The sequence below is a fragment of the Capra hircus genome, chromosome 7, assembly GCF_001704415.2.
Source record: "Capra hircus breed San Clemente chromosome 7, ASM170441v1, whole genome shotgun sequence".
NCBI lineage: Eukaryota > Metazoa > Chordata > Mammalia > Artiodactyla > Bovidae > Capra > Capra hircus.
The window spans coordinates 79,931,614-79,946,123 of record NC_030814.1 but is presented as its reverse complement, the minus strand read 5'-3'; the positions used below and the strand labels follow the sequence as shown (position 1 = coordinate 79,946,123).

General features: G+C 51.6%; 1 protein-coding gene across 1 annotated transcript in view; it reads right to left on the bottom strand.

Annotated features, from left to right (window-relative positions):
• The window catches only part of PRDM6 (PR/SET domain 6), a 110,868-nt gene extending 97,662 nt beyond the window's left edge, over nucleotides 1–13,206 (bottom strand). The window contains exons 1-3 of the mRNA XM_018050681.1: nucleotides 12,839–13,206; nucleotides 11,742–12,336; nucleotides 2,404–2,711 (exon numbers count right to left, since the gene is read on the bottom strand). Of these exons, the coding sequence (XP_017906170.1) occupies nucleotides 2,404–2,711; nucleotides 11,742–12,321 (888 nt within the window). The 5' untranslated portion in view covers nucleotides 12,322–12,336; nucleotides 12,839–13,206. The remainder of the gene's footprint in view (nucleotides 1–2,403; nucleotides 2,712–11,741; nucleotides 12,337–12,838) is intronic.

The window sequence follows — 14,510 nt, the reverse complement described above, 5'->3', positions numbered from 1 at the left end:
TACTAGTAAACATCTGAAACCTGTTAAAGTATTTCATCTTACAAATGGACACTGGCACTAAGTTACCTGACCTCAGTCAGTCACATTTTGTATGATCTCCCAGAAGCCTGATACATTTTACATGGTCACAGTTTTAATATTTCTTCAATCCTCTACAGGCATGTCATTATAACTATTCTTACAGATGATAAACGGATTATGTCCTTTTTAGAAGTAGACCATTCAAGCATAAACCCAACAAGTATTATTTCTAAACACAGAACCAAGTCTATGCACCAATCCCCAACACACTCAACTCACATACCTCAAGCAACAGATAAAACTCACTCTATCTACCAAAGCATCACCACCAACAACAAATGAAATTCCCTGGTCTCCTTACTGCAACAGAATTTTAACTTGATCAAGTACAAGTAAAGGTACAGAAAAAAGAATCCATAGTTTTCATTATTGATAAAAATCATCACATTCTACCTATACAGTGGTTTCCTGCCAACATCCCAATCATTTAAAGCCTTTGAGGAAAACGAAAACCAACAACGACAATAAACTATGGGATTTTTTCATGATTGTGGCTTTGTCCCTGGCACTCTAAAAATAGGCACTGACCTCAAGGCATCAGAGGGCAATATAATAGTGCTCAGTTTTAACACTTTCAGATAGAATAAATCTGTACACTAAACAATTGCTTTTCAATTTCCTCAGAAAAGTACTGGCAGACCTTCAGCTGTATGGTACAGAGTTCCTAATAATACCACTGGAACATGAAAAGTGCCTGGAACTGTTTTACAAACTTTAAACCACACTGGAGGTTACAACTAACTAGTCAGAAACAAAAACCAACTAGGAAACATTTCAGAATCAGATGCTTTATTTCCCACTTCTCAGTTTTTCCTATCCCAAAATGCTAATGTCTAACTTGCCTCAACGTAGCAACCATTTTCTCCTGCCCTATTTCCCTATATAAAATTGTTTTCAAATAAAGCACTATTTGGTAACATAAATATATCTCTATGTTCCCCTCATTCAAGAATCCTAATCTGAAAGACTGAAAATGTAACTGTTTTCCAATAACTGTTTAGGTGTGAACTGGAACCTGGGAGCCTGGGCACAGTGCACCTGTGGGTAACTGTATGGTACATAGCCCAACAGCCACCATGAAGTATCTTGGGCTGTTTCTCTATGAGCTCATCGATTTAGCTCCTCCTCCATCAAAGGTGGCTTTGAAGACACAAGCCATAGTAGCCCATTGCCAACAGTCATATAAGTGTTCTGGAGACCAAGTCATAGTGCTGGCCAGAGAAGGTGCTCAGCAAAAATCTGAGCAGACTGTTGAATTCCATGAAGTTCATTTAGTGACTAAAGGGCAGCTTGCAATGAAAATGGTCATCTTGGAGGATACTGAGCCAAGTGTGGGGTGCAAGCTGTTGCAGAAATGAGCCATTAATGGAGGCCTAAGGTCCATGCCAACCTGGCCGTTTAAAAATGTTTATTTTCTGGTTAATCCCATTCCATTATATTCCCTGGTCTCGGTCAGATTTACATATCGCTTAAGGGTAAGACTTACGGCACCTTATCTTCACAAACAACTCTCCAGGGTAGGAGTATCCAAAATTGGTAGGGGGAGGACCTATATTAAGAGACTTGTCTCTTTCAGAATGGACCTTGGTAATCAACCATGAAGCTCTGAGACAACTCTCAGGTTAATATTTTTCAAATACATTGTTGATTAAGTAACAGCATCAGGTAAGATTGTTGAAGTACTATCAATTGGGTTACACCAAACCACTTCAGAGTTTTCGTACAGTATGATTTTCTATCTGAACAATTGTACTTTGCCAGAGAAGAAGCAGAATTTGTGATTTCTGATTCACAATATAGTCTTGCTTTACTTTGGGCACTTTGAAAGTTGTGGAATGTGTTACAGTCTCTCACATTCCGCGTTTACGGAATTGTCTGTATTGGAGAAAAGAAGCCTGACTCTCCTTCCTCCTGTTTATGCTTATGTTCCTTTTTGCCCAGTGGACAAACACAAAAACATGTTGGAAGAGCTTAAAAATAGGACACAAAATTCACCTAGCTCACATCCCCATGCCCAATCGCCTCTGTTTTATTTCCTCAGGTGTTTTCTCTTTTTCTCAAGATCAAGGGAGACCAAGGGTCAAAGCTATCGCAGCTGGACTGGAAGCTTGTTAAGGTGATTCCACCTTCAGAAACCTGTAAGCCTGGGCTGCTTCCTGGCTGGGCTGCTATGGGCACCTCTTTTTCTGCAGGTGCTGCAAATACCAGATATTTGCATGACCAGAGAAATCTTGTCTCCACTGCCCTCTGGGGAACAAAGGAGGCTCTATATGGGCCTAGATTCTGCCGGGTGGCCAGGTCCTGGGTGACCAGGCGACTTACCTCCCAGAGATGCTGCGTGTTCCTCACGGCCCCGGCCTGCACCTTCTCCGGGGGCAGGAGCACGCCCTGGAAGGGCCCGATCCAGGTGCCCTGCTGGATCCTCTGTGCCGCGCAGATGCCGTAGGCCAGGCCGGGCACGGTGCTGGTGCACAGGCACACCTCCCTGGGCAGGTCCCGCAGCCACTCGGGCAGCTCCGGCGGGGGCGCGGCGGCCGCGGCGCTGCTGGTGCCCACGAGCCGGCGCAGCGAGTGCAGCGGCCCGTGCATGGGGCACTCGCCGTTGCGGTTGTCCGCGCACATGTCGCAACCTGCCGGAGACACGCGAGAGGGAGGGGAGGAAAGGGAGAGTGTTAACCCCTGGTAAACCCCGAGACAACAAGCCTCCCCGCCCGGGTGAGCCACCTGCGAGGGAGGTGACGCTGCGAGGGCGCCGAGGCGCCTGCGAGGGAGAGGTGGACTCGACGCTCTCCCTTGGAATTCACCGGGCCCAAATCTGTCTGGTACCGGGTCGGGACCCCGCGCGCCCTCCACAAGCCTCCGGAGCCGTCCTCCAGCCTGCGGATGGCGTCGTCGTCTCCAAGGAACCGACGGGACAGCTGGCGGCTTCTCCCGGCCTCTGCCTGGCTTCCCTCCCTATTCTCTTTCTCACCCTCTCCCCTATTCTCGCTCTGCGTGGTGTTTCGAGGTGTCTTTATCGTTGTACCAGGAGGGAAGTGTCTCTCGACCCATCTGGAACCTCGGAGAGATTCTACCTTGGTGGAATCTTGGCTATGTTTGGTTTTCCTTCCTTTACGAAGAGATTTTCAAAATCACCAGAGCAGGCGGGCGACCCTAGCCGCCACCCCCGGGTCCTCGATACGCGCTCTGCTCCCGCGAGAAGGTCCATGAGAGGGGGCGGAGCCGGCCGCGGCCCGGTGGAGCCGCAGTCCCACACCCCAGCCACAGAGGGCGCCCTGGCGCTAGGGTCTCTCGAGCGCTGCGGTGGTCCCGGCTCTACTGTAGCCGGGGGTAGACAGGGGGATGTTCTGGCGGGTTTGGGGTGCCCTGTGCTTGCGTGCAAGCTCTTCCCCGAAGCCCTCTACCCCGGAGAAAAAACGAACAGCAAATGTAATGATCAAAATAATGGGTCTTTAATGATGAAGATAAAGTTTCCTTGGAGAGGGCCCCAAATCCCTCCCAGACGGTTAATACCGAGGCTAAATGCGATTTTTTCTTTTTACATTACAAACTAAGTGAGAGCTTTAGAGAAGCCTTCAGAGCAGCCAGCGCATGAGGGGACCACCCCTCTCCCAGCCCCCCCCCCCCCCCCCCCAACACCCGCAGCCTCACACACACACTACACCCTCTGGGGCGGCCGGCTGAGAACGCCTGGTATCCCTCGACTGAAACCCGGCAGGAACAGGCCCGGCAGCCGCGGGAAGCAGGCCTGCGGCGACCATGCTGTCGGATCGCAGCGCCCTCCGGGTTATTAATGGGCCTGGCGGAGCCGCCGTGTCTGCGCCCCGGCTCGGCGGACCTGCCTCTGGGACGCGGTCTCGGCGCCCGCCGACGACACCGGCCTCTCTGGCCCAGCCTCCCTGGGGAGCCGCGGCGCCCCTGCCCAGCAGAGCCCTGTGGCACTGGGCCTGATGTAGGGCGAGCCCCGACTGGCAGAGATGGCAAGATCTGGGCACTAGCGGATGCGCCAGCACTGGGCGACGGATCACACTCTGGACACTTGTGCCCAGCCTTAGTCACAGCCGGTCCTGGTGGATGGCCCTGGGTGTACTCTATCCGTGCTAGAACAACTGAAATGCCCAAAGAATTCGTGACAAGTGAGTCATGGAGCAACCTTCGAGGAACATCTGATGGCAACCCAGCTTGGTGAGTGATCCCCTATTTTCCTCAATTGCTTCACAGTGAACTGAAGGTTGACTACATGAGCATCCTATCTCAGTGAAGAAGGGCTCCAGCCCTCTGTGCCTCCGCCTCAGCCGGCTCCTCCTACACTTCTCCCCAAAGAGCCCAGAGAATGAGGGGACCTTTATCTGGAGCTTCTTGAGGGTGTCCCCAGGCCTCTCAAGTGGAAAGTAGCAACCTCTTTCCGCAGGTCGTGAAGTGACCATGCCCCTTGGACTGCTGTCACACAAAGGACCTCTCTTTCAGCAACACAAACTAACCATCAAAACTGTGCCAGGCTATGCTTTTGACCCTGGGGCCTAGATGGAGGGAGGTACTCTCAACTCCTCCAGAATGTACTCATTTCTCACACCTTCTCAAGCTTCTGATTGTGAAAAGAAAAACTTTAAGAGGAAGGGGGCATGGAAAGAAAGACAATTAAAACTCACAATTACCAATTACCTGTGTGCCAGGCACCCATCTTCAACCAAACAGCCACTATATTATTGTAATATCACGATTCCCATTTTACAGATGAGGCAAGTGAGGCTTTATGAGCAATATAACTTAACCAAGGACCATAAACTTAGAAAGGGGCAAAGATTCACCAGCAGGTCCACCTGACTCTAAAAGCCTCCAAATCTAGAGAGCTAAGATTAATGAAAGCCAGGAGAATTTTATATCCAAACTTGTAACTCAATCAATAGAATTGAAATATTTCACTGAAGTCACTATTTGGTGGTGACTAGGGGTGGGGGGGGGGGCGCTACAAAAGTGTTGTAGCATGATTGAATTAAAGAGATTTCTGTCTTTTCCACACTCTGGGGTTTGGGGAGTTTAACTTAAGAGGATGATTTGAAAAGTAAGATGATAATGTCCATAATTTTGAATTTTAGTGCCTAACTTCAGAAATGGCCTTTCAGCACCTTAGCAGAAATAGCTTAAAACAAATGACAATAAGCAAAGGCAATATGCCCGTAAAAGTAAAAATAAATCACCCCGGGGATTTGATTAACAGACTTTCCTTTCTAGTTGGCTCAATGAAACAAAGTATGAGAAGAAAGAGCATTTGGTATTCATTCCCCAACAGTCCATACCAGAGATTCTGTCAACCTACAAGATTACCACAACCTGTAACATCATACCAACTACATCAGCAATAAAATAAGGAGCAAAGGTGCCAACTCCAGCCACCACCCACACAGACAAGCATATTCCTGTTTTTTGTTATGCGTGATAGAGTATGTCTAGTCGTTTCTCAAAGATGTCCTCTAAAGCACTTCTTCAACTTAGGAATTTTCATTTGTCTCCGTGAAGTGTTAGAACAATAGTAGCACTCCGCAGAGTGACAAGCAGAGGCTCTCCCAATATGTCGAAGAATACTTGCAGGATAGGCAATGCCAATCCACTGTCTAGTCCATCCAATAGAAGTTATCATCATTTATAAACGACTTCATGCTATTTCAAAATATTCCACCCCAAAAGCTGACCAATTACGTCAAAATACAGGTTATCCTAACATTACTGTTTCTTAATAGAAACAGCTTCTGTCACTGAAAATATGTGACTTCTGACATATGTCTCAAGAGTCCCAAAGGAGCCTAAGAATGGCTAAAACAAGTAACTGATTACCTGGGGTTGACAAATGTGGCCCAAGTGGACAAACATTCTAGATAGCAAGCCAGCAACACCTTCTAGTGTCTTCTAGATAGCAAGCCACCAACACCTACATGAAAAGATTTGAGGGAGAAGTGGGCTAGATGCCTAAACTACACATAAAAAATAATATATATAATACATGTTACAGCATTCTAGGCCAAACAATACATAATATGTCTATTTGATTTCATAAAGAAGAGGCAAACAAATGTTCCTACTGTCTCTTAGGATCGTGAGAGATATTATACTCTCCAAGCAAGATATTTGGATGCCATTATAGCACTGGGGAATATGAGATCATGGTCTCTATCTTGAACAGATCTTTTAAAGCTCCTGTTTATTGGTCTCTGAATGAGGAGGAGGTATCACTAAGGTAAAGACTTGTTCACGCACTGACTTCAAAAGGCCAGACCGAGTGGAGTGAAGAACCGACTTTCACTCTTCGCTCCTTATCCTTCTGTACTGTTTGGATGTTTTTACAAGAGCACGTGGGGCTCCTGTAATTGAAAATGGATCTCTTTTAAGGCAAAAGGGGCAAAGGAGGCCAGAGTCCTCTGGTATCTCATTTCTCATTCTAGGAAAGGTGAAATATACAGCGTTCCAGGGCCCTTCGACAGGCGCGTGTGGGCACAGGCGGAGCTGGGACCCCTGGGGACGCTCCCGTCACGCTGGGCCTTCGCTCCCGAGAGCCTCCCCGCCGCTTTCTCCTGCCCTCACGCGTGCTCGGGACAGGGAACTGGGGAGCAGCTGAAAAGCCTGCCTCCCCGCCCGGACCGTGGTAACTGCAGAGCTATAAATTCTCTGCGACCACCGCCGAGGTCGCCGCCCTCTGTCCTGAGGCCAAGCCCCGTGGGGCTGGCGCCCATCGATCCCTGCCTGGCGACGGCGACGCGGCCCCGGGAGTGCCGCCTGCTGGCAGCTCCGCCTGCTTCGTAGCAGGGGTGGGGCGGGGGGTGGCGCGGACCCTCAGGGTCGCCGAGGGGGTCAGCCGACACGGGCCCGGGGCCGGAGGAGTGCAGTGGCCGGGAGTCTCCCGCACGTGGGTTCGACGCCCGATTCCAGCGCGCACTCTCCTCTCATCACGCCGGCTGGCTGGGATGGTGATGGACCTTGCGCGGGGTGGACGCCGGGCCCCTCAGCACTTAACCGGAATGTGGAAGTCCTCGCCCGGCTGGCTGCCAGGGAACGGCTTTCTTACAAGACCAGACGTGATCGCCACCACCCGCACTCCGGCGCTCCCACCACCGGCCCGGCCCCCTTCCTCCCCTGGGAAGGGGTCTTCTAGGCTTCCCGGAACCGGGGCTAGGAGCGAGCGGATCCAGAGGCGAGGCAGGCCAGGAAGGGGAGCCGCCAAGCGTGGTCTCGGCCTCCGCGGGGTGGCCCAGCTCGCGGGGAGCCTTCTGCGGGACTCTTTCTAGGCGGGTTTAAAGCTTTGCCCGCGAATCACAGCCGCGTCAGGCTTCCGCTGCTCGGCCTGGCTGCCGGCTTGGCCCTGGGACCAAGAAGGAGAGACAAAAGGGGGAGGGAAAGAAAGAGGAAAAGTGATTTTTTTTTTTGTCTCCCGATGACTGTATTAATAAATTAAATGGGAGCGCCAGTGTGTGAGGGCGAGAGAATATTGCGCAGAGATAAACCTCACCGGCCCCTGCCCCTGCGAGGCCGCCATATACAATGCGCAGATGATGAATAGGAGGCGCGAGAGGAGATCGAAGCGGGTCTGGGCCGGCTCCACTCTCTCCTACAAAACTATAGGGCAATTAATTGTGGCTTGTCCCCTCATCCTTCATCTCCTGGTGGCACATATCGATGGAGATTACTGCTGATGGACCATTTTATCACCTTAAATAAACAGTCGCCACCTCTCCTAACCTCAATCTAATATATGGCTCTATGTTCAGTTTCAGAGCACTAGATAACGGATGATGTAAAATAGCTAAATCATGTGTGTTCCGGGATGGGGCTTGGGCCTGCACACAAAAAGCAGAAAAAGAAAAAGAGAACGACACAAAAGCCCACACGCTGACGCCGAGCCGCCTCCCTCCCACCGAGGACCTGGTCTGAAATCTAAGTCGCTCGAGGGCCATTGACAGTGAGGAGTAGGGCAGCGAGTGTGCCTTGGTGTCAGGAAGATCCCACTGGTTGGGTTACTGGGCTCGGGAGCTTCCCAAACAGGACCTGCGTTTTCCAACTGGGTGGGAAGAGATTAGGGAAGGTCAGAAAACACTCACTCTCCTTTTATCTCTTCGCCCTGACCTCTCAACTAAACAAACCCCAGCTTTCTTTCTCTCTCCAGTATCTCTCCCCAAACCCTCGGAAAGGATGGCGCTACCAACAGGGGAGCCTCAACTCAACAGGGGCCCCAACTCCTACACCTGTGCCCGAGCCAGTGCTGTTCCCAGCGCTGTTCCTTGCACAGCAGGGCTCCCCGAAATATCTGAAGAAACAGAGACCTCCTGCTGGGGAAGCTGCGGAATGCCCCGACTCAGTTCTCCGCAGAGAGACCCGGGACAGGCTTAGCCCCCTCCTCTCTCCCAGGTAGAAGGGAGGATGATCTTAATCAAAAATTAAAAAGATATGAAGAGCAAAGTGGCTAGGCCAGCCGTTTCCGAACAAACATAAGCGTTCAGCGCGCCGCTTGGCTGCTGCTCAATACCTTCCAAGAAAAGTGACAGGGTCTCAAACAACGCACTGAGCTCCCAGAATCCAAGAAGAGGCTGCCGCTGCAACAGAGCCTGACGAAATCAATGGCGTCAAGCAAATTGTCAGCAAATGAGGGGAGTAATACAAGAAGAGGATGGAAGGTCTCCCATCTCCCATTTACCTTACACAAGTCCCACCTGACTTTAAACAGATGCAAGAAGAGGCAACTAAGCACTGAGAGGTTCGGTGGAAAGTGTACTTCAATTATAGAATAACTTCATACACAGAGTTAGATATATACTAGAAGAGCTCACCGGGCTAGGCTGTATAGTTTCTGCTGTTTTTCAGTCTTTTTATGTGTGAAACAGAGCTGCAACACCCTTCACTATGCCTTCCCTATGGCAGTTCCCATAGATGCCAATACAGTTTCAAGAGAAAGGAGTGCTACTGATTGATTCACAGGTGTTACTGCCTTGGTGATCCCAGGCAAGTTACTCTTCTAAAGGGAAAAGACAAGTTTGGAGGTGCCTTTGCCTTGTAAAAAGAACAGACAAAACGACTCAATACCCTTTTACATACAAAGTAATAAAAATGAACCAATGCTGAGTGGTCACTTCACAGAATTCTTTTAGAGGGAAAGGGCAATAGACTAAGAGGAAAACTAAAAAGATCTGTGCATGATAAATTAGTAGGTGATTCCCTTCTGTCCATCTCTCACCCCACCACAACCTGGGAATGGGGTGAAACTGTTTTTCACCGTCTTTCAAGTGACAATATCAACTTCCTCTGCCAAGGAAAAAAAAATTTCCCACTCTATGCATTTCTGATGTGTTTTGATCCTCTAGTTAGATTAAACTCAATTGCTTCTCACTTTGTCTTTGCAAAACACATCTCCTGGTTTCAAATGAGTGCCTACTCTTGCCCAGAGAGGTTCCTGGAAGCATGGCACACCTGGTCTCCTGGCATTACACAGCCACCCAGCTCAGCTTTCTATTTTCTTTCTCAATTGTCTTTTAATTAGAGAGCAACATGAAGTGTAACTCTAATAGGGGAATCTGACTTCCTTTCTTTCCTGTCTTTGCCTCTGCACTTTGCCCACTGAAGCAGTCCAGTCAACTCAAAAGGAGATATCAGAATATTAACACAATAGGAGTAATTTAAATAAATCACAATTCATTTCCTCCAACCAGGAAAAATGGTACCTAGACAATAAACTGGTTTAACAGTCATATTATTAATTAGGACTCTGTCCCAGTTCTTTCTCTGATTAGTCCAGGTTTTTCTCTGATGAAAATGCATTAAACCTCAAGACTGCATTGTAAACACTATGGGGAGCTCAGCATACAGGCAGGGATTTGGGGCTGCCCTGCTGGTGTCTTTCCCAGCACTGACTTAATTCAGAAGAAAGTCTGCAAGTTTGATGAAGCACTCTCAGCCCACAGTGATTATACTTCACTGAAAGAAATACCTTTTTAGTAAAGTATTAGCTTTTAATATTTTTTAAATAGAAATGCTTTGAAAACAACACCATCAAGGAATTCAGTAGTTGGTATTTTTTTTTTAAGTCCATTCAGACAACATGGCTTTGTAGCATTTTCTGGAACTCTGAAATACAAGAATTCCCTTAACTGCAGAACAAATGTGAATTGAAACCCTCATTGTAAACCCAATGCTTTAGCCTCAGACTCTAGAAAGGAAAAAAGTAAATACAACTGCTCTTCTTATTAACAATAATTATCTCCATTGAAACAATTATTTCCAACTATTATGAAAAGGTTAATACATCTCAATCACTAGGGTCATTCCCAGTGTTTTAAATCAAAGTAATAAATTTGGGAGTCCTTTCACTAACTAAAACCTGTAGTTATTTTGTTTTTACAACGAATTAAGAAGCTTGCAGGATGGTAGACATTCTGTAAAAAGGGACATGATCAAAATAGAATGATCATACACATTTGTAGTCAACTTTGCTGACAGAGAAGCTAGATGAAGGAATGAGATGAAGAAAGTAGCTGAGTGTTGCTCTTTCAAATCCTGAACTGCTTTCAACCTAACTTTCTTAACCCGCTTTAATGTTCTCTCCTGGGGTCTCTGGAAATGTATTTGCAACTTATCACAACACAAAAAGTGTAAACATAGCATAACTTCTGAAATGACCAAAAAGAATTGGATATAAAACATAAATAATACATTTTTGGTGTTCATTTAGAGTTTTACTTCAAAGCCTCAAAATGGAACTACACTTGTGATAAGGGTTTGAAATTGTGAATACAGGAAGGGACGCTAGAAGAAAACTGATGCTAATTTAGGCATTTTCCGTTTACGTGGGGACAAGAAGAATATGCTTCTTATACTAAATTACTATTACCCTCATTTTAAAAAAAAGATGTGTGAGCCCACAAGCGTGGCTACGGACTGTAAACGTTTGCAGGATCAAAGGTGCACGGAGAATGCGGGATCCGCAAGAAACGACCCTGGCCTGAAATCAGAAATGTTTTCTCACTAAGTAACTGGCATTTCTTTTTCTTTTCCTTCTTTCCTAAAATGAATAGTAAACTTAAGAATAACGCCTGCCTGCAGGGAGAGACTGACCCAGTGCCATCCAAAACTCCTACTAGAGGTCCGGCCAGCCAGCAGCTCCCTGCTGGTCCCCCGACAACCCCACGGTCGGAAAATAAACTGACACAGTTAACCCCAGAGGTAAGATAGACAGAAGGAGAAATCAGCCCTGGAATCCACGCTCCCCAGAACCGCTGAGAGTTCCTGTCTTGTCCCTCCGAAGGCCAGACCAGGCCGGTCCCAGGGCACTCCCATCGCGCGCTGCTAGAACCCGCCCGGCGCCGGGCGCAATATGCCGCGGCAGGGCGGCGGTCTGTGCTGCTCGGTCCGCAGGAAAACTGGGTTTAAAGACTCGGGACTGGGAAGCAGGGAATGAGAGAAGGGGCAAGAGGAAACCCATGGGGGCCACCCCGCCATCCTAGCCGTTCTCCTTCCTTCTCTAATCCAGAAAAGTTTGGTCACAGTGGTTAGGGAGGTACAGGCCCGCGGCCCGGACAGCCAACCACCCGGGGTCCCCCTCATCTGATGCGCCTCCTGGACGGGCGCCCGCGCTCGACGGAGCCAGCTCCCCGAAAGAGAGCGTGCGGGCTGCTGCTACGTACGGTTGTTGGGGTCGCTGGTGTGCTGGTTGAGCGGGATGATCTCCATGCGCTGCTGGCCGTATAGGTAATAGTCCAGCTCCTCCGCGCTGCAGCGGAAGCGCGGGGCACCCCGGCCGTCCCCGCCACTGCCTCCGCACTTGGAGGGCCCCGGGCCCGAGGTGGCGCCGAGGCACAGGTCCTTGGGCGGCAGAGGCTCCGCGGCGACGGTGGCCAGAGGCGCGAACACCGGCAGCTGCGCCACCGGCAGGGCCGAGAGACCCGCCAGCGCGGCGGCGGCGGCGGCGGCAGCGGCAGCGGCAGCGCAGGAGGAGGCAGAGGAGGCCGAGGTGGAGGAGGAAGCCGGAGTGGACGAGGCGGAGGAGAGCGAGGCTGGCCGCGGGCGCAGGCTGTCTGGCTGGGGCTCAGCGCGCTCCGGGGGTGGCGGCGGCTGGAGAGGCTGTGGTGCGCCCAGGGGACCCGCGGCACCGCCGCCCTTGAGCGGGCCTCCGCCCCCGTGCGGGAAGAGTTGCTGCCAGTGTTGCAGATAAGCTGGGTCCACTTTGAGGAAGGCCGAGCCGCCGGGGTCTCCGGGCTTCAGCATGTCCAAAGATTCAAGCTGGGGACAGAGGGCAAAGAGATGGGTGCGCGTGAGCCGGACTCAGGGCCTGGTGCGAGAGGGGCGGGGAGGACTGCAGCCAAGACCCTGGAGCGAAGAGTTTGAGTCCTTGCCTCCGCCGGCGGCAGCCGGGTTTGGCGGCTCCCTCTTCCCAACTCGGTTGGGGCGCAAAGTTTACTCTGAAGCCGCGGCTTCGCGCGAGGGTAGCTATGTGCACCCTGCCTTGCCTCCCGGCTCGAGGCGCCCAGCTCCCACCCTGCGCTGTCGAAGCCCGGCGAGAGGGCGCTTCCCCGCGGAACTCCGCGGCAGGACTCAGCCCCCGCCCTCTGCCGGCGCTCGAAGCCGACCCGAGCCCGAGTGGCGCAGCGCCTGAGCCGCGCTGGCCTCCGGCGCCAGGAGGCGGGACAGTCTCGCCCACCCCACCCCCCCGCCCCCAGCGCGGGACCTCCAGCCTCCCATTTCCGCGGCCCAAGACCCTCAGCCCTAGATGAGCTACGCTTACCCGAAAACTCGGAGCTGCCCGGCGGGTTTGTGCGTGCTGTCTTGGCGAGCGTGCAAGAGAGTGTGCGCCCCCGGTACGCTACATGCCCCTGGGCAGCGCGGGAACAGAGCGCTAGAGATCCGGCTCCCCGGGACCCTCCGGGGCCACAAGCCAGAGATGTGGTGGAGGCCTGCGGAAGGCGTGAGAGCAGTTACTCCGAGCGCGGGAGTGCGGGGCGGACCAAGGCGCCGGACAGAGCAGCGGCGGCGGGCTCTTGGCCGCTGCCGCGTCCCGGCTCCTCTGCTCCACGCTCTGGCAGCCTCCCGGCTGGACACGTGGGTTTTACGACAGCACAAAATACAAGTGTGTGTGCATGTGTGTGTGTGAGAGAGAAAGAGAGAGGAGAGATGGGGGTGGGGGGAGGCGGGAGGCAGGCCAGAAGAACCAAGGGGAGGGGAGAGGGAAGAAGGAAGTTCTAACTCGGGTGTACCCACACACAGCTCTTGCGCCTCTCTCGCACAAATACCCCCTCTGCCCTCCCCCCCCCCTTTTTTTTGGCGTGACGTCTCCGGTTCGCCTGTTGTCTCTTTCTGCCCATGATACATCTTTTCTAGGTGCCGGCTCACTGCCCTGGTCCTGGAAGCAGTGGAAACGCGGAAACCGGAACGCTTCTCGGCGATCGCTCGGGTGTCGGCATCCGGGCGAGCGCGCGCGGCCGGGCGAGTGGGACCAAGTCCCGGCAGTGGGTTTGCGCTTTTGCCGGGCTCAGTTTTTCTCAGGAGTACTGCTGGGTGCCAGAGTTGACTAGCCCGCCACGCAATCTCTAACATAAATCTTGGTGGAGGTGGGAGTGAAGGGGGAGTCCAGGGTGGGGTGGGTTGCAAGCTGGAATGAAATTCAGTCGGCAATCGAGAAGGCTGTCTTTGAGAGGTGGAAGACGTGAGACCGAGAGGGTCTCTAAAGGGCACCGGTCCTGGCGGGACTCAGGCCAGGCCGCAGGGCTGAAAGGAGGCTGCAGTGGAGTCTCACAGCGCCCAGCCCTCAGCCCATTCGCTTTCGAGTGCTCTTCCTAGGAGGCTGGCTCCTTCTCCCTTTTGGCATGCAAGGCAAGTATCCCGAGCTATGTCTGGTGGTACAAGTGCTCCGGACACAAGCTAGGCTTATTTGCCTTTGGCTGCCCCCAGAGGTGTCTCTCGCCCCCCAAAACCTCGTGTTCGAGGTGCGGAGTGGGAGCGCAACCCTACCCCATCTTACTTCCTCCCCGCGCCTCGGACCGTGGCAGCCCTTCCAGGCGTGGTTTCACATCCAAGGATTAGACACCCGCCGCCCCCAGCTCTTCAAGGCATTCACATAAGTCAGGTAGGCAGAGGGCACCGGACTGGCTCGGGCGCTTTCCCATCACCGGAGTTCTGTCCATACCTCACAGAGAAGAAACAACATTCATCTCCCCCACCCCCCGAAAACAAACCAATTTATTTAGCACCTGCCACTCTGAACAATTAATAGCCATTCTTTCCTGATTTCTGCTTGTTTCTTCTTGTCTTCCCACCACTCATTTCTTCTGAGCCTGGGAAACGCGCTGTTTAGACTCTGTCCGGTCTCACGCAGGATGCCTCGGTGCTGGTTGGTACGGAGTTGGACCGAAAATATTTTGACTGGCGTCGCCGTGACAAGGTCATCAGTCATCCCTGAA